General features: G+C 45.4%; 1 protein-coding gene across 5 annotated transcripts in view; it reads left to right on the top strand.

Moving 5' to 3' along the window:
- LOC144503876 (receptor tyrosine-protein kinase erbB-4-like) overlaps positions 1–24,961 on the top strand; it is a 1,146,325-nt gene that overhangs the window by 900,341 nt on the left and 221,023 nt on the right. For all 5 annotated transcript variants that reach the window (XM_078228891.1, XM_078228890.1, XM_078228889.1 and 2 more), the window contains exon 20: positions 2,676–2,861. In XM_078228891.1, the coding sequence (XP_078085017.1) occupies positions 2,676–2,861 (186 nt within the window). The remainder of the gene's footprint in view (positions 1–2,675; positions 2,862–24,961) is intronic.

Below are 24,961 nucleotides of genomic sequence, written 5' to 3'. Positions count from 1 at the left end.
GAGTGCTTTGGGCTGTCCTGTGATCGTGAAAGGTGTTATATGAATGCAAGTTGTTTCAATTTGTGAATGTACCTTTCATGTAAGGAAACAAAATCCCGACAGTGAGAACAATAGGCACAGGAAGACCCTGACCACAAAAAGTGACGAGGTGACATTAATCCGGGTGTTCCAAAATATTTCATTCAACAAATGGAGATCTTGGGAAAAGCTCCTTAAATCTAGTTTAGACACTTACCCTTCTGGCTATAGCCAAATATTGAGTTTCTACTCAGAATAGGCAATTTTCATTTGGTAACTTCATTTGGTAACCATTGCTGTTCCAAAATGAGGCAGAAGCCAAATGAAAATTTACGAAAAAGAAACTTTGCATCCATGGCTGGCTGGGCCACCCACCCCAAAGTTCAAGCACACTTCAAAATCGGTGACCAGCAATTCACCCAGATAGAACCAAGCAGCAGAAAGGCACATAGGAACAGGAGAAGGCCATTCAGCCCCTTGACCCTCATCTATCATTCAGTTTGATCATGGTTCATCTGTCACTTAATTCAGTTCACCTGCCCTTTCTCTAGATTGCTTAATCCACTCATGGAACAAAAATCTATCCATTTTGGTTGCAAAAGCTCCCAATGACCCAGCATTCATAGCCGATGCGGGGGGGGGGGGGGGGGGGGGAAGAGGGGGGGTGCGCAGGAGGAGGAAGGTGGTGGGAGCTCAGATTCACCTCCATTGTTCTGCATTTCCCTCCAAAGGAAAAGTTCATCTATCATTTTAAACACCTCAATGAGATCACCTCTTGACCTTCTAAGCGCAAGGTATTTTGGACAAATATATGCAAACTGACCTCAGAAATCAACTGTTTAAGCCTCCAAAGCTAATCTTTCCTGAGATGTAATACGCAAAACCGAATGCTCCACTTGAGATGATGTGTGAGCAAGAAGCTGTATAATTGAAGATTAGTTTTCTCCCCTTTTCATTTCAACCACCTTGAGTAAAAACTAAAATTCCATTAACCTTTTTGATTACTCTCTGTGCCTGTGCACCAGCTTTTAGTGTTTTATGTGCAAGGACACCCAAATACCCACTCTCTTACCCTGAAGAAAATATTCTGAATTTTCTTTCTTGGATCTAAAATAGATGGACTCAGTTCATTATAGCACACCATCTGCCATGGTTTTGCCCATTCACTTAACCGGCCTACATCGCTTTTTAATCTCTTCCACTTACACAGTTTACTATGGCTCCTAACTTGCTGTTAACAGCAAACTTGGATGAAAAACTTTCTATTTTCTTCATGCTAATGACTTCAAAATATTTAGTGAGATCAATTTGACATAATCTACTCATCCTCAGGATGTGGGCACTGTTGGCGTGGCCACATTTATTGCCCATCCTGAGCTGGCATGAATGACTAGCTCGCTAAATTACTTCAGAGTCAACCACGTTGGTCTGAGACCAGAATTAATTTGGGTCAGGCTGAATAAAGATTTCCACTGAAAGATATTAATTAACCAATTGGGTTTTTACAGTGAGCTGACATATGATACAATTTTACTTTTAAAACTGAAATTAAATTCTGAAACCGCCTGGGTGGGATTTGAGTTCACCTTCCTCCAGATCTCACATCCTAATTGCTAACAACTGCACTATTTTACCAACTCTTTACCCATCCATGCTGACTCTCTTTGATCAGCTCACACTTGTCCAAGTGCTCATTCACTCTGTGTCTCTGATAATTGCCTGCAGTAGCTTCTTCCCAATTGATAATGGCTGTGTTGCGTCCTCATCTTACTCTCTCTTTCCTTTCTTAAATAATAGTGATATCATCCAATCTAAAAGCACAGTTCCCAAATCCAGAGACCTTTGCAAAATGATAGCGAACCATCAGCAAGTTTCCTCATCTTTTAGCATCTAATCCTGGGAATTTCCAGCCCTTCCCGCCCTTGGGTTCTTCCGGTGTCGCTGAAGAGAATTCCTTGCGGAGGGATCCCTAGCGGCAGGGTGGGCGAGTCATACAAAATGTCGTAGACTTTCCAGGGGCAGGAAGATCCTGCTCGCGACCAATGGTGAGCCGCCTCCACTGCTGGAAAACAAGCTGTTTGGGGGAGGTGGGGGGTGGAAAATCCCGGCCCAGGGATGGAAGCCATTACATTCTGGAGACTTGCCCATTTTAAATCCCATTATGTTTTCCTTTAACATGGAAACAAATTATATTAAATGCAATTAGACTGATGTCTAATTCGTAGCTGTGGTGCTGGTAGTTTGCCCTCTTGCTCCAACATGTCAATAAAATCAAACAATTAAGAATTCTGCTGGAAGCCGCTATGAGAATTCCAAAGCAATTTGCTGGGGCCAAAGGAATGGAAATGGTTTTCCTGGATCCATAGAAATCATCCTGGATATCACTCAGGATTGCCATTTTCCTCTCTCCTCCCTCAAGTGATCATTTGGACAATGTAAATGACCTGATCCACTTAGATCAGGCAGGTTCAGGTTGGTTAGACTCCATCTGACAGGTGCCTAGGTGCCAGAAGCAAAGCAGCCCTGCCATTTCTGGTTGTATTGATGTGAGCAGTGTCAATAAAATGGCTATTTGAACAGTGTATATTATTCAGGGAAAATGAAGTTTAACATGTATCTTTATGTTTAATAGTTCCCATGATTGTTTCTCCCCACAGGAGGCCCTGATAATGGCCAGTATGGACCATCCACACCTGGTCCGCCTTTTGGGTGTTTGCCTCAGTCCCACGATCCAACTGGTCACTCAGCTGATGCCCCATGGCTGTCTACTGGACTATGTCCGTGAACACAAGGATAACATTGGCTCTCAGCTGCTACTGAACTGGTGTGTCCAGATTGCAAAGGTAAGAGACTCCGCCAGAAGTGTAAAAACTGAGGTGCCAGAGAGGGAAATATTAATTGCACTGTTCCGTATGATTCAACTTAACTTCAAACTATGCCTGAACAAGAGGCAAATGGAGCAGCGTTAAGAAGGAATAAAGAATTCATTTTAACTGTATGGATTATGTTTCACAATGTTCCCGTTGTTTTGCAAACTTTGAGGCTTATCCAATTCTGTGATATTCAGGTTTAGAGACAAGGAGGTCAAGGGCAAAGCATACCAGCTTATGTATGACATGAGCAAGTAATATTTATTGCTTAACACCACATAGCAACAAACTTTCTGAGTAATGAGATGTTTGTTAGGGGGGTATGAGTGACTATCTAATATACTGTCTGAGATAGGGGCATGATGTGGGTTTGATACTGTCTGATCAGGGATATGACATGGGTATGTTATACACTATCTAATGGAGGAGTAAGGTGTGGGCATATTACACACTCTCTGATAGAGGGACAGGATGTGGTATACTACACGCTGTCTAATAGAGGGGCAGGGTGCGGGTATAAAGGGACAGGATGTGGGTACATTACACAGTGTCTAATAGAGGGACAGGATGTGGGTACACTACACACTGTCTAATAGAGGGGCAGGGTGCGGGTATAGAGGGACAGCATGTGGGTATATTACACATAATTTTCCCCACCCTGTGCCAGTGACATGATGAAGTTCACATCCATAAATCTCATTTTAATGCATTTGCATTAATTTTTATATCATTAACAGCCTCCCGCCAGATATTGACCCCGAGACATATTTTCAAAAGTTGATGCTGTTTACAACAGATTCACCCTGACGTGAATCTGTCGTGGGGACTCCCCCCAATGGAGAGAGGGGTATGGCCTGGCAGTGCCCTGGCACTGCCCCCTGGCACTGGCTGTCTAGCTAAGTTTAAGTTTAAAGTTTATTTATTAGTGTCACAAGTAGGCTGACATTAACACTACAATGAAGTTACTGTGAAAATCTCTTGTCACAACACTCTGGCGCCTGTTCGGGTACACTGAGGGAGAATTTAGCATGGCCAATGCACCTAACCCGCACATCTTCGGACTGTGGGAGGAAACCGGAGCACCCAAGGAAACCCACACAGACAAGGGGAGAACGTGCAAACTCCACACGCATTGACCCAAGCCGGGAATCGAACCCGGATCCCTGCTGCTGAGAGGCCGCAGTGCTAACCACTGTGCCACCCTATTTTAAACATCCAGATGAGCTTCGCACAGGACACCCCCCACACTGACCGGACCCTAACCCTCTTGGCATTCCCCATCCCCGCATCAGCAAGGGATTCCTCACCTGTCGATCTGACCCCCCAGGACCTGACCAGGCTTGACCCCCACACCAGCCCGACTACTCCACCCTCGACCTGCCTGCCGCCCCTGTTGCCTCCCCCACCACCTGACCACCTTCTAACCCAAACTGAGAGACAACGCCTCCCAACCTGACTCAAATGATAGCCCCTCCGTGATCTAACATTCCCTGGACCTACACTGCCACCAACACCCTGCCTGATTTCCAAGTCCCTCCACCCCATGTTGGAACCACCAATGTACTGATGTTTGAGTCACCCACCAATGTTGAATACATCCCATCCCCAAGTAACCCACGTGTCGCATCCTCCCCCTGCCCCCCCCCAGATGGCCAGATACCACACCATCCCGTCCATGTGGATAGTTGCTTAACACCATCACCCCCTCCACCCAGATGGCTAGATAACAGCTCCCATCCAGATGGGCAGATCCCCCACTCCTCACATAGCTGGATACCACCCCCACCCAGTTGTCTGAATACCACTCCCCCTCCACCTGGACAGCCAGATACCACCACCCAAATGGCCCGATACCACCACCCAAATGGTCCGATACCACCACCCAAATGGTCGAATACCACCACCCAAATGGTCGAATACCACCCACCCCATTCCCCCACCCGGGTGGCTGGATACCATCCCACCGCAACCCAGATGGCCCGATATCACCCCCTCCCACCACGCTGCTGACGTTCAGATCTCCAGCCCCACTTCCCATTCGTGTACCCTAGAAACATCATCTTATCAATGAGCCCCTTGAACTCACCTGCCAAATGGCAGCTAATGCTATGAAAAGGACGAGTGTTCTCCTTCACCCCCCTCCCATGACATTTCGCCGCTTGTGCTGTCGACACGTTTTGCTTCTTCAGTCGCTCCCTGCCTGAGTCAGCAAGGACAGACAAAATGGATGCTTTACATTCAAGTGCAGAGAAGTGAGCACAGAGATGCAATCCACCACTGATTGCCTCTCCAATGAAGGTACAGATCAATTGGAACACAGAGCAGAGAGATTAAACAGTCAGTGTGGGAACAGCGAGATGGGGGGCATGGGGTGGCGATTGTCCCCCAAAAAACCTAAGTGCCCAACAGGCAGGAATATGTGACTTTTTCCTGCTTGTTTTTTGGCCAAGTTGAATTCCCGGGAATTCATTCCACTCTGTGCATCGCAGAGTCCATAACGCGATTTACTCCAGTATTTGTGGGGGGGGGGGGGGCGGAGCCTGTACATGCCAGAAAGGCAGGGATCAGTACGCTGAGCGGGCACTGCGCATTCGCCGACCTGTCAGTGCGGAGATCGGCGCACTCGCACTGACCCCTGATTGCTGGCCTCCCGATGTCTCCTCAGCCCCCACCCCACCAATCCCTGGCCTCACGATGCCTCCTCACTCCCCAAACCCTGGCCTCCTGATGTCTCCTCACCCGTCCAGTCCCCGGCCTCCTGATGTCTCTCCACCCCTATGTCCAGGCCGACCCCCACCATGGCCCACTCTCCCCACATCGAGCCCCAATCACCCCCCCCAACTCCCAGTTCCACCAATCCCTAATGCAGAGTGTGCAGCGGGTCCCCCCCACCAATCTGCCTCCCCCCACCCTGATTTCCATATGGCAATCATCCTCAGGCTGATTTCCGGTGCGAGGCTGATTGCGCTTTATAAAAGGGCCTGGGAGAGTCGCGATCGGCTGGATCGGTGATGAATCACGGTACAGGCTCCCTCCGCTGATATTTCCCGGCCCGCTGCGCTAATCGAGCAGTGCAATGACTGGCACAATCACACCCATGAAAGACTTAGGGCTTGAATTTACCATTGCGTCGCGCCCATTTTCAGATGCAAAAACGTGGTGAAGTCGGACGTGAGGCCATTAATGCGATCCGAGCCCGTGTCTGCGCAGATGCCCACTTTACCAAGGCCCGAAAATGGCCACGATCCGATTCGTGGCCACCCGAAACGGGTGCAACGGCGATTTAAATGCATTTGCATGCATTAAAAATTGAATTAATGGGCTGCCTGCCCACCTTTACCAGCATTTCCCCCTTTACCATCGCGTTCGCCTGTCCAGATTTGGCGCGAAACAGACCTGTTTGGCAAAGGTCTGTTTTGGGCGCTCCAGTTGCTGAAGAGATAAGTTCAGAGCTTCCAACAGCTCTCTCACTCGGATTGGTTTTGGGAGCGGGGAGGGAAGGCGGATCAAATCATTCTCTGGTGAGGCGGTGGAGGGAGGAGGAGGCGGGTCAGATGTATCTCTGGTGGATGGGGGTGAGGGTGGAGGGAGGCCCGATCGTTGTCTGGTGGCGGGGAGGTGGGGGTGGAGGGGAAGAGGACAGATCGTTATCTGGGTGGGGGGGGAGCTTGAACTTTCTCTGGTGGCAGTGGGGGGGGGGGGCGGGTGGGTGTGGGGACGTGAGTTAATTCTATCCCATCACATTTCTAATTCTGATCATTCCTGTTATAAATGCTACTGTGATTATATTTCTCTTGCCATGAATGTTGTTTTTTTCCCCTACACCAGCAAGTTCAGAAGAAGTAGAAATTATCTGATTACCAGTTCCCAAATTATCTTCTAAACTTGGAAATCAGCTCTTAGAATTTACTGCAAGTTGGCTGTTGCTAAACATAATTGCAAAGGTTGTTGAATCAAGCAACGGTTATTTGTACCTATATGTTTCATTACACGACTCCAATAAAGGCCTGGATATGTACCTCGGTGGATTTTGCAAGTACAGGCAGCAGAGAGAAGGGCTTCCACAGCTATAATAATGCACGTGCACTTAATGAGTGAAACTGTCAAAGTGCTCGGCTGTGAGTATGTGAAATATACTGGGAGGGAGGCCAGATGGATCTCTGATGGGGAGGGGTGGGAGGGGCAGGGGGGGTCCGCTGCTACTCTGCGGGCGATCGGTGGGGGGAAAGGGGCAGAGGGTGACGATCAGTCTGGGTAGCGGGGTGAGGGGGAGGTGGGTGGATAAGGGGGAAAGTTATGTTGTAGGGGTGGGGGTGATGTCTGTGGGGACCATTACTCCCGGGCCGCTTCATCTGCTTTTTGCGACCCGGGAGCAATGTGACAGCGGCGCGATTTTCAATTTTTTTTTCTAACTGCGCATGCGCGGTTCAGAGCTCCGATCGTTTCGGGCGCGCTAAGCCCCGCCCACAGCATGATTCAGACCCACGATTTTTTTTCAGGCTATGGGGGCGCCTGAAAGCAGATTTCCAAGTTGGATCTGAATTGCGCCCAGATTCAGCACTTAGAATGAAAATGGTAAAATCGGGCCCTTAATGTGGGGAACAGAGATATGAAAGAGGTAGTAAAGTGAACAGATATATATCAGATTTAGTATAGGGAACGACGTTAGTTAATACTTGGAAAGAGTTAATTTGGGTGCAGAATGACTATATGGTTTGCACAGAATTAGTGAGTACGATGTTAGTTTACTGCAGGATATAAAGTTACAAAATTCGTTATCACAGGGTGTAGATTTGTACAGGCATTAGAACTAAAGCATCAAGTTGTTGAATAAAATTGTCGATGCAGAGGGTAGAATTTAGAACAGAGAACAAAGTAAATGAAATTGGATTAGTAGAATAACAGATTCAGAGCTGTGACTCTATATAGACAACTGTGTCCGTACTGACCTGGACGGTCACCCAAATAAGAGCCAACAATTAAACTGAACCCTTTGTTTTGTTGGATGGTGATGAGTGAAAAGATTGCTCTCTTTTTATTCAGTAATGAAGAACTGCTGCCAAAGGATTACTCATTCAAATGCTTATCAGATTTTATTCTCCCCAATGGTGGGTCGATGGTTGGTTGAATGCAGGTCATTCATGGCACAATTCTTCGGGACTGGATTGGTGAAATGGGTCCATCGCGGACGACCAATCCTGCAACAACCTGGGACATTGAATGATTGATCATGGTTTTGAAAATAAGTTGTTTGAAGTCCTTTTCTGGCTCCAGTCAAAAGAGTTCAAGGTCTTTCTTTTCCTAGCAGCCCTTGTCTATTGTGGAGCACAGCACTTCATCATAGATTTACCGGACAGAGGATTTGTCTAATGAGAGCAATTTATCAGTGCTATGTGCTCAAGGCGTTGTGAAGCTTTCTCTGTGACAGAAGCATGTTAAACAATTAGTTCCAGGCACAGTAATATAGATAAGTTTATGGTGCAGTATAAACCGTAAATTGAATATAAATAATAGTACTGTATGAATTTAGTTAGTTAAGAGAGACTTCAATCTCAAGTCATTTCAGTAACTAGTTTTGATTAGGGTTTCAAAGCAGCAGTAACTGATAAGAAGCACCATTTTCACTGTATCAATCTGATTCTGGAAGTACAGCATCATGCTTTCCCACTGCCATTGTCTCGATTTCAGAAAGGTTTTCTTCTGATTCCTTGGCTTGGTCCGAGAAAATTAATGCATTATTTAAGCGAATGGACGGAAGAATGTTCCAGAAAGAGTTCCCTGAAAGGGCACTGGAATCATTCAGTAGCAACTTTCCAAAAGGAGTTGGAGAAATTGTCGAAGGGGAGAATGTTTTCCACAGCAAGTTGCGGAAAACATTCTCTGAAAGGGTGGAAACGCAGCAAATTGTTACGTTCCGGAAAGCATTTCCCGAAGGGGCACTGGAAACATTCAGTAGCAACTTTCCAAAGGGAATTAGAGAGATCTGTGAAGGGGAGAACGTTTCAGAAAAGTGCGATTCATTGACTAGTTCTTTTAAAGAGCCAACACATGAAGGGTTGAATGGTCTCCTTCTGTGCGAGAAAATTCAATTTTACCGGCTCATCCCACCCATCGATGAGCGGAGTGAGCCAGTAAAATCGTACGAGAGCCGAGAAATCAGGATCATGCCACTTTCCCGGCTCTTGCGATTTTATGAGAGCCGGATTTCATGCGAGAGGCTGAATAATTTATTTAAATATATTGTAATGTTGACTTCCGGGCTTTAGTGAGCCCGGCTCTCAATTTTGCCTTTATGGCCTCACCAGGTGAGGTTCTCTCCGACGAGGAAAACAACTGTTCCCCTCACGAGCGGTGAACAGTTGTGTTGGCCTCGCCAGTGGAACCGGAGGCCATTGAGGCCCCCCCCCCGGAAAGGCCGAGGACAAGGGGGGGGGTGCCCCTTGGGCAGTGCCAGCCTGGCACCTTGGCAGTGCCAGCCTGGCACCTGAGCAATGCCCCATGGGGCAGTGCCAGAGGGCGGAGCCTATGGGGGGTGGGGCACGAAGGGGGCCTGATTGGGAGAGAGGGGGGCCGGCTGCGCATTCTCTAACGGGATTGTATGGGGGGGGAGGGGACCTCGCTGTGCACTCTGCGACGGGATTGGATCGGTGGGGGGGGAGGGGGCCCACTGCACAATCTGCAATGGGATCAGATCAGGGGAGGGGGTCCGATCCGTCTGGATGGGACGGTGGGGTGGGCGGTGGCGGCTGTGTGCAGGCTGCCTGCAGTAGCTGGGGCTATAAGCTGTCTTGTCTGTCAAACCGCTGCAGTTGCTATTGAGCGTGTGCAGAATCGGAGGTCCCTCTCCAGGTTGGTTGGTGAATTAAGCCCAACTCACTGCCTGCAGCAGCTAGAAATGGTCCAGACCATTTTTTTCAGTGCCTAAGTGCATAAGATTGGGTGTGAAAACTCACCCAAAATACGGATCAGGAACTCACCCGTTTTCACGCTCGCTGGACACTTAGGATCAATCTTGTAAAATTCCGCCCTGTGGCTCCGTGGACTGGATCCTCCAACCTCGCCCGCAGCAGGGATTCTCCAGTCCCACTACAGTGAACGGAAATTTGGTTGGGCGTCAGGTTCTCACTGGCAGCGGCGGCAGGGCATAAACAGCCAGAGAATTCCGACCTATGACTGGTATATTAAAATTTATAAAAATTGTGGCACGATTTGTGTTTTGTTCATGGAACTCAGCTCCAGAATGTGTTTTGGATAAAACAAGGTTTATTTGTTTCAAAATTATGGATAGAAATATCAATTTCCTTTGCAGCTGGAAGACTCTTGATTGAAATCTCTTCCTGTCAGGCTGCTCTGGTTTGATGGGATGTGTCTCAGGATTACTACATAGGAAATAGTGTTGGGCGTGGCTCCGCAAACTAGTCTCAGAATCATTTTCTATCTTGAGTCCTCACAAAGCAACACTGTAGGCTGCACGGCCAGTCAAAACCATGGCTCTGGGAGTTCTGGAGTTTGTATCGTTAGGGTCTCAATATTTGATCTGGAGCCACTGTAGGCCACAGGGATGCTTCCTGCTGAGGATGTCACCGGGGCAACCAGCACAGAGGCGGCTCTGCCTCAGTAATCTCCATGTTGCTGAGAAAATTGATATTTGCCTTCAGGTAGTTCTGAGGAATCGAGTCTACTCCTGAGAATTCTGTCACTCTTAGTACTTAGAAAATTGAATTGTCAGAGAATTTGAATCAAGTGAGAACAGCATTTTTCATGACCTCAGGATGTCCCAAAGCACGATGCAAGTAAGCACTTTTTGAATAGTAGTCACAGCTGTAATTTGGGAAATGTGACAACCAATGTTCTCACAGCAAGCTCCCACTAAGAGCAGCGAGATGATGTCCAGCTCCCCTGTGTTTTTTTAAGTGGTGTGGGTTGAGGCATGAATATTGGCAGCACATCAGTGAAAACTCCTGTGCTCTTCTCTATAAAGCGCTGTGGGATCTTTTACATCCACCTGAAAGAACAGACAGTGTTGCAGTTGGGGCGGCATGGTGGCACAGCGGTTAGCATCGTGGGTTCGATTCCTGGCTTGGGTCCGTAGGGACCTGGGCTCGATTCCTGGCTTGGGTCACTGTCTGTGTGGAGTTTGCGCATTCTCCCTGTGTCTGCATGGGTGCTCCTCTGGGTGCTCCAGTTTCCTCTCACAGTCCAAAGACGTGCTGGTTAGGTGCATTGGCCATAGTAAACTCTCCCACAGTGCACCCGAACAGGCGCCAGAGTGTGGCAACTAGAGAATTTTCACAATTCATTGCAGTGTGAATGTAAGCCTGATTGTGATTAAATAAACTTTATGTTTTAATATCTAATCCAAAATATGGCATCTATAATAGTGCAACAGTCCCTTGGCATTGTTCAGGAGTGTCAGGCTGGATTATGTGATCAATATCTGGAGTGGGACTATAAACCCAGAATTATGTGTGACTTAAAGATGAGAGAGCTACCCACTAAGCCAAGGCCGACACTTGAGTTGCAGACTGTGTCAAATGAAGAGGCTCCCTTACTCTTTCCTTTAAGCAAACTTCACAGTTTATTCATCTTTGTCAATACCTGGTTCTTGGATCAGCTGCATGCCTGGAGCTAGATGGCTAGGATTAAATTTAAAAACATTGGAATGGAGAATGATGCTTCAGAACCATATATCCATGCTTCAGAATATAGGAGCAGGAGTAGCCCATTCAGCCCATCGAACCTGCTCCACCATTCAACAGGATCATGGCCGATCATCCACTTTAATGTCTTTTTCCTGCACTATCCACATATCCCCTTACATCATTGATATTTAGATTAGTCAGTCTCTGCTTTAAATATACCCAATGACTGAACATCCACAGCCCTCTGGGGAAGAGAATTTCAGTCCTAAGTGGTGTGGTGAACCATCGTTGGTTCCCACTAGGTAGTACTGAGCCAGGGTCTGGCCAGTACTACGAGTATGTATATATGTTGCTGTTGGGGTTAGGGATGGGTTGTTCTACTTGTTGCTGTTGGGGTTAGGGTTGGACTGTTACACCTTGTATTATAGTTATTATGGTACATCCCAGTCGGGCTCCGCCTCCTGGGAGAGGTATAAAGGTCACTGCTCTGTCTGGGACCCCTCAGTCTGGGATCGTGTACTATACATGGTAGCTTCGTTGTAATAGTAAATAAAAGCCTTTATTTCCTTGAGCATCTCAAGCCTCGTGTGTGATAACGCGCATCAAGTGGCTTCCCCCTTATTTTGAAATTGGGTCCCGTGGTTCGAGACCCATGACTCCCCAATCAGAGGAAACATCTCACCTGCATCTGGCCTGAAATCACCTCTCATTCTTCAAAACTCGAGAGAACACAGGCCCAGTATCCCTAATCTCTCTTCACAAGCCACTCCCGCTATCTCAGGGAGAAGTCTGATGAACCTTCATTGCACCCCTCTGTAATAATAATATCCTTCTCAAGATAAGGGGACCAAAACTACATACAGTACTCCAGGTGCAGCCTAACCAAAGTTCTAGCAAGACTTCTAACCAAGCAAGACTTCAGTACTCCTGAACTCAAACCCTATTGCGATAAAGGCTAACGGTCCTAATTGCTCACTGCACCTGCATGTTGGCTTTCAGTAACTTGTTGAGGGTACACAGGTTTCCTTTGTGCATCTACATTTCCTAATTTATTAGCATTTAAGAAATACTCTGCACATCTGTTCCTCATACAAAAGGGATAATCTCACATTTTTCCACTTTATATTCCATCTGCCATGTTCTTACCCAATCACTAAGTCTGTCCAAATTCTCTTGGGCTGCTTTGCTTCTTCTTCAAAACACACATACCCACCCACGAGCTTTTAGTCATCCGTGAACATGGCAAAATTACATTTGGTCCCCACATCGAAAATATTGATATATATATATATATATATATATATATATAGGGTTCAGGTACTGATCTTTGCGATACCCCACTCATCACAACCTGCCAATGCAAGAATGACCAGTTTATTCCTTCTCTGTTTTCTGTTCATTGTCCATGCCAATGTATTATCTCCTATCCTATATGCTTTAATGTTGCTAACTAAACTCCTGTAGAGGGCTATCAAAAGCCTTCTGAAAATCCACTAAGTCCCCCTTTTTAATTCTGGTGCTAACATCTACAACAAGTCCTAACAGGTTCATTAAACATGATTTCCCATTCATCGATCCATGTTGACTATATCCAATCAGGTCATTATTATCCAAGTGTCCATTTGTCACATCTTATAACAGATTCCAGCACTTTCCCTACAACTGTGTGTTGATGAAGGTAGGGCAGTTGATGTCATATACATGGATTTTAGTAAGGCGTTTGATAAGGTCCCCCATGGTCGGCTTATGATGAAAGTGAGGAGGTGTGGGATAGAGGGAAAGTTGGCCGATTGGATAGGTAACTGGCTGGCTGACCGAAGACAGAGGGTGGTGGTCGATGGAAAATTTTCGGATTGGAGGCAGGTTGCTAGCGGTGTGCCGCAGGGATCAGTGCTTGGTCCTCTGCTCTTTGTGATTTTTATTAATGACTTAGAGGAGGGGGCTGAAGGGTGGATCAGTAAATTTGCTGATGACACCAAGATTGGTGGAGTAGTGGATGAGGTGGAGGGCTGTTGTAGGCTGCAAAGAGACATAGATAGGATGCAAAGCTGGGCTGAAAAATGGCAAATGGAGTTTAACCCTGATAAATGTGAGGTGATTCATTTTGGTAGGACAAATTTAAATGTGGATTACAGGGTCAAAGGTAGGGTTCTGAAGACTGTGGAGGAACAGAGAGATCTTGGGGTCCATATCCACAGATCTCTAAAGGTTGCCAGTCAAGTGGATAGAGCTGTGAAGAAGGCCTATAGTGTGTTAGCTTTTATTAACAGGGGGTTGGAGTTTAAGAGCCATGGGGTTATGCTGCAACTGTACAGGACCTTGGTGAGACCACATTTGGAATATTGTGTGCAGTTCTGGTCACCTCACTATAAGAAGGATGTGGAAGCGCTGGAAGGAGTGCAGAGGAGATTTACCAGGATGCTGCCTGGTTTGGAGGGTAGGTCATATGAGGAAAGGTTGAGGGAGCTAGGGCTGTTCTCTCTGGAGCGGAGGAGGCTGAGGGGAGACTTAATAGAGGTGTATAAAATGATGAAGGGGATAGATAGAGTGAACGTTCAAAGACTATTTCCTCGGGTGGATGGAGCTATTACAAGGGGGCATAACTATAGGGTTCGTGGTGGGAGATACAGGACGGATATCAGAGGTAGGTTCTTTACGCAGAGAGTGGTTGGGGTGTGGAATGGACTGCCTGCAGTGATAGTGGAGTCAGACACTTTAGAAACATTTAAGCGGTTATTGGATAGGCACATGGAGCATACCAGGATGATAGGGAGTGGGATAGCTTGATCTTGGTTTCAGATAAAGCTCGGCACAACATCGTGGGCCGAAGGGCCTGTTCTGTGCTGTACTGTTCTATGTTCTATGTTAACTGATCTATGGCTGCCGGGTATGTAGTTCTCTGCTTTCTCTCTCCCTCCTTTCTTAAGTAGTGGGGTGACATTTGCTACCTTCCAATCTACAGAAACTGTTCCAGAATCTAGAGAATTTTGGAAGATGCTCACCAATGCATCTATTATCTCTATAGCTACCACTTGCAACACTCTGGGATGTAGAACATCAGGTCCTAGGGACTTATCAACCTTCAGTCCCATTAACTTCTCCAATGCAACCTTCTTACTAATATCCTTTCATTACTCATTCCCCCTAGTCCTTTGAATCATTAATTCTGGGAGATTTCTTGTATTTTCCTCAGTGAAGGTAGACAAAATATTAATTTCTCTATTCCCCATTATAATTTCTCCTGACTCTGCCTATAATGGAATCATGTTTGCCTTAGCAAAACATTTTTTATGTACATATAGAGGCTTTTACAGTCTGTTTTTCTGTTTTTTGCTAGTTTATATTCTTATTCTATTCTCCCTTTAGCAGTTTCTTGGTCCTCCTTTGCTGTATACTAAAATGCTCCCGAACTTCATGTTTACTACCATTTCTGACAACTTTATAGGTCTTCCCTTTTAATCTCATACAATCCTTTACCTCCTTTGTTAGCCACAGTTCACTGACTTTTCTTTTGGGTTTCTGTGTCTTGAAGGAATGTATAGTTGCTGTAAACTATGTCATAATTTGTAAAGACTGTCCACTCCCGATGTACCATCATATCTTTTAATGTATTTCCCAATTCTCTTCCGCCAACTTGCCCCTCATACCTCCATCATTTCCTTTGTTCAAATTTAACACCCTGGCTTCAGATTGAACTATCTCACTTTCAAACATGTGTAGAATTCTATCATATTATGATCATTTCCTAAAGATTCTTTTCCAACAAGATCATGTTGTCTTCTGATCTGAGATCTTCCCCTACTAATGTACTGATCCCATCCCTTATTATCATCGTGACAGCTCATCCTTTTCCTTTTTGCCTGTTCTTCCTAAACATCAAATATCCTTGAATATTCAGTTCCCAGTATTGGTCACCCAGTAGCCATATTTCCATAATGGCAATTGGATCAATCCCATTTACCACTTATTTGAGCTTTTAAATCATCTGCTTTGTTACAAGTGCTGTGTGCATTCAGGTAGAATGCCATTCACTTTGTCGTTTTGACATTATTCCATATTATAAGCTTTGTTGTTGCTCGCCTTTGTTTTGCCTGCCTTCTAATTTCATTTACAACTTTTCTATTTCCTCATTACCAACTTTACCTCCTTCCAATTTGAGCTAACCTTCAGGTTCCAATCCCCCTGACAAGATAGTTTAAACCCTCCCCAGTCGCATCAGCAAATCTCCCTGTGAGAATATTAGTCCTGGTCCTGATAAGGTGCCGCCCATCTATCTTGTACAAGTTACATCTGACCCAGAACCGTTCCCAATGTCTCAGAAATCTGATGCCTCCCCTCCACACCAATTCTTCAATCACGTCTTCAATCAATCAATCCTCTCACTTGCACGTGGCCCTGGGAGTAATCCTGCTCTTGAGGTCCTGTTTTTAATTTCCTTCCCAACTCCCTAAAATCTGCTTTCATCCCTCTTCCTACCAATGTGGATCTCAATGTCTGGCTGTTCATCCTTCCCAAGAAGGATGTTCTGCTGTTGCTCCGTGACATCCTTGACCCTGGCACCCTGCAGTTAACACACAATCTTAGAATCATGTTTGCTGCCACCAAAATGCCTGTCTGATGTCCTGACTATTGAATTCCCTATCACTATTGCTTTTCCACTCTTTTTTCGCCCATCCTGAGCCACCCATGATGCCACAGACTTGACTCTCTGTCTGCACTCCATTGAGGAACTGTCTCCTTGACCAGTGTACAAAATGAAAAAAAAACAATTAGCAAGCGCGATTGACTCAGGGGCTACCTGCCTAGTTCTCTTGGACTGCCTGGTGGTAATCCATTCCCTGTGTGCCTGTATGCTCCTAACCTGCGGTGTGACAACCTCCCTAAAAGTTCTATCCACATAGTTCTCTGCCTCATGGATGCGTAACAGTGATTCCAGCTGCCACTAAAGTTCTGAAACCCAGAGTTCAAGCTCCTGCAACTGGTAACATTTCCTGCAGATGTTTGTGTCTAGGACACATGGTGCTTCTGTTACTTCCCACATACCACAGGAAACACATTCCACTTGGCCAAGCTGATCTGCCATTTTGTAACTTTACTATTCAATACAATTAGAGTAAGTAGAATAACTTACCAGTTACCCACCAATCAGTTTCTTTCCCTGTGTCAAAGTAAGACTTGACACTCGATGCACCAGAAGCAGCACTCTCAGTGCAGATGAAGCAGTGCTGATGAAGGCCTGTTTCTATGCAACTTGATAAACAACTGGTTCAAGCTTCTGAAAGCCAGTTTAAGCCAGTTACCTAATTAATCAACTGCAGCTGCTCCCAGAGAACTTGTATATCCCTGTTTTGAGGTTGGAATAAAATGTAGCTCCTCTTAATTTAAGGAATAATTTTTAATTAATTGTTAAATTAAGGAAGACTTTAGCTCGAAACTAACCCTTAAAACTAACCATTTAAACTCTCTCGCTTACCAGCTGTCAATGCAGACCAAAATGCTTGTACATGTCCATCTATTGTTGTTCTCTGAAACTTCCCTTCATTCTTAGTCTCCAATATTGCGCCTACATTGCAATCTGAAGAGGGACAAAAACAGGACTTAATATGACTGAGAGTTCACATTCTCAAACTGAGATTGTGGTGGGGATATGTGGATTATAACACCAAATGGAATCAGCCTCACTGATTAACTTGAGGCTCTTTCGAAGTTTTTGCTACAAAAACCTTGACAGTCCTATGTAAAATGCCGTTAGCTCTTACTGTTTGATTGTACCTTGTAGTCCAGGCAGTTTGTGTCGATGAGCGACGCTCTGGTGTGCGTGAGGAGTTTCATCATATTTCATCCAAACTGCTCTGTTGGAAGCGGCCTCGTCAAAGCCTGCTCTGATCTTCGGCTCCTCCTACTGGTGACTTGCCCAGCAGCAGTGCTAGAATGAGACTGTATTCCAACCTTCCGTCAAAACCGCCTGGGAATTCACAGTTGGGAAATTTGGTGGTGGGGTGGGGGGAGAGGGGGGGGCGGGGGTGCGCGGCACGGTGGTCAGAATGAGAGAAAAATCAGATTGTTAGCTCTGAGGAGGCAAACTAAAGGCAGTCCAGTTGGCCACCTCATCAGAAACCCATGCCAGGGTGACTACTCAGACCAGCTGTTCATCCTCAGCAAATTCAAACTGACAGTGGAAAAACAGTGACATCTGTGCACCGAGTAGGAGCCAATTACATGATGTGTGCACAAATACCGACAGTGTGCGCTCCGGGACAGGCACTCCAAGTTATATCTTTTATGGATTTTGGTTAGTCAGGCATTGACTTCCTTGGTAGGTGAGGACTGCTTATCCTGTTGTTCAGCAGCAGCTGAGGTAGTGAGCATTTTTGTGTGGAATTACATGGTACACATAACTTGTATGTTTTTATAATGATTTGTCTCATGTAAAATGTCCATCTGTTTAAAGACATAAAATTCCTCCACTCTCACTCACCTTAATGACTGCCAACTCATCCAACCATGTACTGCTATTTCTCTGAGAAAACTTTTCTTTGCCTGGAATGCTTCTGTTTACGCTCCACACCAAACCCCTCCCACTGCTTTTCATCTAACCCCATTAGCATATCCTTCTGTCTAAGTGTCAGTTGTGGCTTTGTTAGTCGCACTCTCACCTCTGAATCTTTCAGGTGAGCTGTTAAAGCAAGGCCCCAGCTGCAGGCTCGGGTGGCTGTAAAAGCTCTCATGAGCAGAGGAGATATCCCCAATATCCTGGGTCCATTTCTAACCCCTCAGTCAGCATCACAGGTGATCTAGTCAATGCTGCTTGTGGGTGTCGCTGTGTGCATATTGATTGCTGTATTTCCTACATTGCACCAATGATTACACTTCAGAAGCACTTTATTGGCTGTAACATGCTTTGAGTGGTTGTCAGAAATGCTATATAAATGCAAGTCTTTGATTTTTTTTCCCCCTTTCTGTCTCATCTGTTTATATGGCTTCCCCTTAAATTAATCTGAACTATAATGCTGTGTGCAGTATTGGTCCCCTTATTTGGGGAAGGATATATTGCCCTTGGAGGGAGTGCAGAGAAGGTTCACCAGGTTGATACCAGCGATGAGGGGTGTTGATTATGAGGAGAGACTGAGCAGATTGGGTTTGTACTCGTTGGAATTTAGAAGGCTGAGGGGGGATCTTATAGAGACCTATAAGATAGTGAAGGGGCTGGATAGGGTAGAGGTGGAGAGATTCTTTCCACTTAGAAAGGAAGCTAGAACTAGAGGGCACAGCCTCAAAATAAAGGGGGGTCAGTTTAGGACAGAGTTGAAGAGGAACTTCTCTCAGAGGGTGGTGAATCTCTGGAATTCTCTGCCCACTGAAGTGGTGGAGGCTACCTCGTTGAATATGTTTAAATCACGGATAGATGGATTCCTGATCGGTAAGGGAATTAGGGGTTATGGGGATCAGGCGGGTAAGTGGAACTGATCCACTTCAGATCAGCCATGATCTTATTGAATGGCGGGGCAGGCTCGAGGGGCTAGATGGCCTACTCCTGCTCCTATTTCTTATGTTCTTATGTTCTTATTCACCTCAACTGCTCCTTGTGGTCGTGAGTTCCACATCCTCACCAACCTCTGAATGAATTCTTCTGAATTCCTTTTTGGATTTATTAGTTATTATATTTATCATCCCTGGTTTTGGACTCTTCCACAAGTGGAAGCATCTTCACTGTATCTACCCTATCAACCTTGTTCATAGTTTTAAGGACCTCTATCAAGTCACACCTCAGCCGCCTCTTGTCCAGAGAAAATAGCTTCAGCCTATTTAGCCTTTCCATAGTCATTGGAAGAGTCAAAGATTCCAGATGTTTAGAGATTGGAAAATTATTTTCAAAGTTAAATGTAGCTTTTTATGCAGTTCCCTCTACTTACACTACTGAAAGGGAGACGGATTATTACTTGAATGGGAGTAAATTGAGAGAAGTGGATACTCAGCAAGACCTTGGAGTCCTCGTCCATCAGTCGCTGAAATTAAGCACACAGGTACAGCAGGGAGTAAAGAAGGCAAATGGTATGTTGGCCTTCATAGCGAGAGGATTTGAGTATAGGGATAGGGATGTTTTGCTGCAATTGTATAGGGTGTTGGTGAGGCCACATCAAGAGTAATGTGTTCAGTTTGGGTGTCCTTATCTGAGGAAGGATGTTCTTGCTGTAGAGGGAGTGCAGCGAAGGTTTACCAGGGTGATTCCTGGGATGTCAGGTCTGTCATATGAGAAGAGATTAAATAGGTTAGGATTATTATTCACTGGTGTTTAGAAGAGTGAGAGGGAATCTCATAGAAACTTATAAAATTCTAACAGGGTTAGACAGGGTGGATTCAGAAAGAATGTTCCCAATGGTGGGGGAGTCCAGAACTCGGGGTCATAGTTTGAGGATAAGGGATAATCTTTTAGAACTGAGGTGAGGAGAAATTTCTTCACCCAGAGAGTGGTGGATGTGTGGAATTCACTACCACAGGAAGTAGTTGAGGCCAAAATGTTGTCTGATTTCAGGAAGAAATTAGATATAGCTCTTGAGGCTAAAGGGATCAAGGGATATGGGGGAAGGGGGGATCAGGATATTGAATCAGGAACCTGGATTCGATTCCCAGCTTGGGTCACCGTGCGGAGTCTGCACGTTCTCCCCGTGTCTGCGTGGGTTTCCTCCCGGTGCTCCGGTTTCCTCCCACAGTTTGAAAGACGTGCTGGTTAGGTGCGTTGGCCATGCTAAATTCTCCCTCAGTGTACCCGAACAGGCGCCAGAGTGTGGCAGCTAGGGGATTTTCACAGTAACTTCATTGCCGTGTTAATGTAAGCCTACTTGTGACACGAATGAATAAATGAAAAATTAAATAAATAAGTACATGAAGGGAGAAGTAATACATGAATATATCAATAGAGAGAGATGAGAAGAAGTGTGAGAAGGCTTGACTGCTGCACCAGTAGTCTTGGCCTCAATGGCTGATTTCCGAACTGTGAATGTCTTGCAACTTTTTAACACTTTATAATTGGAACTGCTCATATATCATTCAAACATGCAGCACCAGCCCCCCACTTCATCCTGCTGACCCACACCAACTCTCCCACCCCCGCCAACCCCCAGAAACCTCTCGAACTCTTTCAAAATGTTTTGCTTAGGCCTTTATTGTCATTGGAGACAAGATAATGCATGATTTGCAGTTATCCTGACATCTCAAGGAACTTTTTTGTGAAGGTGCGTTATACACCAGTATAAGTACTCTTCGTAAATTTCTTGGTTAAGGAACATAAGAACAGAAGAACTAAGAGTAGAACTAGGCAATTCAGCCCCTCGAAACTGTTCCACCATTCAATATGATCATGATCTCATTACCAATGCGGCCTCACCAACACCCTGTACAATTGCAGCAAAACATCCCTATCCCTATACTCAAATCCTCTCGCTATGAAGGCCAACATACCATTTGCCTTCTTTACTGCCTACTGTACCTGTGCGCTTGCTTTCAGCAACTGATGCACAAGGACTCCAAGGTCTCATTGAGTATCAAAGAACAAAGAACAAAGAAAATTACAGCACAAGAACAGGCCTTTCGGCCCTCCAAGCCTGCACCGACCATGCTGCCTGACTTAACTAAAACCCCCTACCCTTCCGGGGACCATATCCCTCTATTCCCAGCCTATTCATGTACTTGTCAAGACGCCCCTTAAAAGTCACTACCATGTCCACTTCCACTACCTTCCCTGGCAACGAGTTCCAGGCACCCACTACTCTCTGTAAAAAATCTGCCTCATACATCTCCTTTAAACCTTTCCCCTCGCACCCTAAACCTATGCCCCCGAGTAATTAACTCTTCCATCCTGGGAAAAAGCTTCTGACTATCCATTCTGTCCATGCCTCTCATAATCTTGTAGGCTTCTATCAGGTCTCCACTCAACCTCCGTCACTCCAGCGAGAACAAACCAAGTTTCTCCAACCTCTCCTCATAGCTAATGCCCTCCATACCAGGCAACATCCTGGTAAATCTTTTCTGTACCCTCTCCAAAGCCTCCACATCCTTCTGGTAGTGTGGCGACCAGAATTGAACACTATATTCCAAGTGCGGCCGAACTAAGGTTCTATAAAGCTGCAACATGAGCTGCCAATTTTTAAACTCAATACCCTGGCCGATGAAGGCAAGCCGTATGCCTTCTTGACTACCTTCTCCACCTGCATTGCCACTTTCAGTGACCTGTGTACCTGTACACCCAGATCCCTTTGCCTATCAATACTCTTAAGGGTTCTGCCATTTAATGTATATTTCCTATCTGTATTAGACCTTCCAAAATGCATTACTTCACATTTGTCTGGATTAAACTCCATCTGCCATCTCTCCGCCCAAGTCTCCAACTGATCTATATCCTGCTGTATCCTCTGATGGTCCTCATCACTATCCACTTCTCTCAATTGACTTCCATTCAAGTAAACATCTGATCTCATCCTGGCCTCAACTCCACTTTCATACCCATACTCCGTAACCCTTCAACCCATTGCTAATTAAAAATCTGTCTATCTCCTCCTTAAATTTACTCAAAGTCCCGGCATCCACTGCACTCTGGAGTAGTGAATTCTACTGACTTATGACCCGATGCGAGAAGTAGTTTCTTCCCATCTCTGTTTTACATCTGCTACTCCTTATCCTAAAACTATGACCTCTTGTCTCAATTGCTCCGCAAGAGGAAGCATCTGTAAGCTCTGTATGTACTTTGCCAGTACCTTTTATCATCTTATCTACGTCAATTAGATCTCCTCTCATTCATCATTTATATAAATCTGATGGCAAATAAAGTTGGCACCATCACTTCCACTGTAAACAAATAGGACTGATTGGAACTTTTGGATCAAATTTAGTGCCCGTTGTTAGCTTTCTGTATTTGACAGGAAGATCCCAGTTTGAACAGTCAAATGGTACTTTGACTTATCTGCTTCATCTCCAACATGCTGTAATGCTGGAACGGTTTCAGTGTACTGGCTGAAGGTACTGCAACATCATAGGCAATGATGCATTTCTTGATATCGCAGTATCCTAAAGAGAATTGAATTATCCAGCTGGCTAATGGTCAGCCATGGTTCAGTTCGCAGCTCCCTCACCTCTAAGGCTGTGGATTCATCACTACTCCAAAGAGTTGAGCATAAAATGCAGGCTATGGCTGCATTGACGGAGTGCTGCACAGTCAAAGTTGCCTTCTCCTGCATGAGATGTTAAACTAGGGCTCACCTGCACTCCCAGGCGAATGCAATTGACCCCATGGCACCTGCATTCAAAAAGAGCTGGGTAGTTCTCCGAGTCCTGGCCAATATTTAGCCCTCATCCGGCATCAGTAAAAAAGGCTAGCGGCTGACCGTCATTTTGCTGTTAAAAGAACCTTGCTGTGTTCCCCACATTGAACAGTTACAACACTTCAATGGATGTAAAACATGTTGGGATGTGAAAGTCTCTTTAGAAATGCAAGCCTTTCTTTGTTACATACAGATATGAGCATTCAACACCCAATCGTGTAAACCTGCAGCAGTGAATAGCAGTTCAATTCACTTTAGAGCTCTGTGGCATTGTCTATTGACAATTGAATTGGATTGCACACACCACAGACCCAATGATTCTGAAGCCTTTGCACATCTGCAGGAAGTTACGTCCTACACCATGCAAACTATCGATGCCTGTGCAACTTGGTGTTACTACTGAGTTTGAGAAGAAACCAGAGCACTGACGATGGTGGTGAATTCAGCCACAGCACCAAAGAAGTTTAATGCACAGAAAGAGGCCATTCAGCCCACCAGGTCTCTACTGTCTCCTTGCCAGAGCAAAACAAAACATATCCCACTGCCCTTCATTTTCTTCTGCTTCAAGTGCTTATCTACTTTCCCTTTCCAGTGGTGCAATTGTCTCAACTTCAAACATAGAAAACCGCCCCATGTCTCAATGTGAAAGAATTTATCCCAACCATTCTCCTCATTCCTTTACAGTCAATCTTAAATTGTTGTCTCTCTAATCTTCACCGATTCCTAACCCATAAGAAATAGTTTTTCTCTATTCACTCTATCAAAGCTCATCATAATTAAAAATAAACTTCCATTAAGCCTTTTGTTTGCCTCTTTGTTTCAGCGGAAACAATCTCCAGATTCTCGTCACTCCACTCTTGGCATCTTGGCATCAATGAAGTGAATCTCTCCTTGTTCCGCTCAATGGCTTTAAGGTGCATGCCATTGTGGAACCCCCAAAGTTCTTCACCATTCTAACTGTAGCCTAATCATTGTTTTGTGAAAATGATTATTCTTAAAATTAAAATTCATTATTCTTGTGTTCTATGACCCTGGTTCTAAAATCCAAAGTATTGGACTGTTAAATGGGTCGGATTTTCTGATAGCAACAGTGGCGAATTTGAAGATATTTTGAGAGTTGATCTGTACGCAGTAATTGGCTGGAAGGTTTAAATCTTTCGAGGGGCAGATTTGCGCTGCCCTTATCCCACCAAAAATGTCTCCAACATTGATCTCAGTGTCAGAGACTGGGGCCTGTTGCGCGTTACGTACCTGGATACTTGCCCGAGTATTATGGGCGGCATGGTGGCGCAGTGGTTAGCACTGCTGCCTCACAGCTCCAGGGACCCAGGTTTGATTCCTGACTTGGGTCACTGTCTGCGCGGAGTTTGCACATTCTCCCCGTGTCTGCGTGGGTTTCCTCCGGGTGCCCCGGTTTCCTCCCACAGTCCGAAAGACATGCATTGGCCATGCTAAATTCTCCCTCAGTATACCTGAACAGGCACTGGAGTGTGGCAACTGGGTTTTTTTTTACAGTAACTTCATTGCAGTGTTAATGTAAGCCTACTTGTGACACTAATAAATAAATTTTACTTTTACTTTATTGCCCTGCTGTTAAGTTCTGATGTAGGTCAGTGATTAATAGGGGAGCCCTCCTCCTCCCATCCGTGTACCCACCACCACCCCCACTAACTCTCTGTACTTGCAATTTGAGGATATTATCTCTTTGAATCCTTCGTTCTCAATGTTTGTACATATCTTTCAAAATCTTTCCATTAAGTGTATACCCCCATTCCTAACTTGTCCTCCAGAAATGTGTTGCCTCACATTTATCGGCATTAAATTGCATCTGCAACCTGTGCCATCAGCTCCTTGTGCCGAGAGCTATCTGGCCAACCTACCCACAGTTTTCTCTTGTGTATTTCATGCCACTCTGAATCCTCTATTTTGACAAGAACCTGTCTCAATCCATCTTGCAACCTATTATGCTTCTTCCTCCATGACTCATACTGACAACCTGTTCCACATATTCCTCTCTTGAGTGAAAATGTTCCTCCTGCCTTTCCGCTGGTTTTTATTATTCTTAATCTCTGAAATGCGATTTGCCTTTTGCACAATTGCGCTGCACATTTAACTT

The sequence above is a fragment of the Mustelus asterias genome, chromosome 14 (genome assembly GCF_964213995.1).
Source record: "Mustelus asterias chromosome 14, sMusAst1.hap1.1, whole genome shotgun sequence".
In the NCBI taxonomy this organism is placed as follows: domain Eukaryota; kingdom Metazoa; phylum Chordata; class Chondrichthyes; order Carcharhiniformes; family Triakidae; genus Mustelus; species Mustelus asterias.
This window is presented reverse-complemented; position numbering and strand designations above follow the sequence as displayed.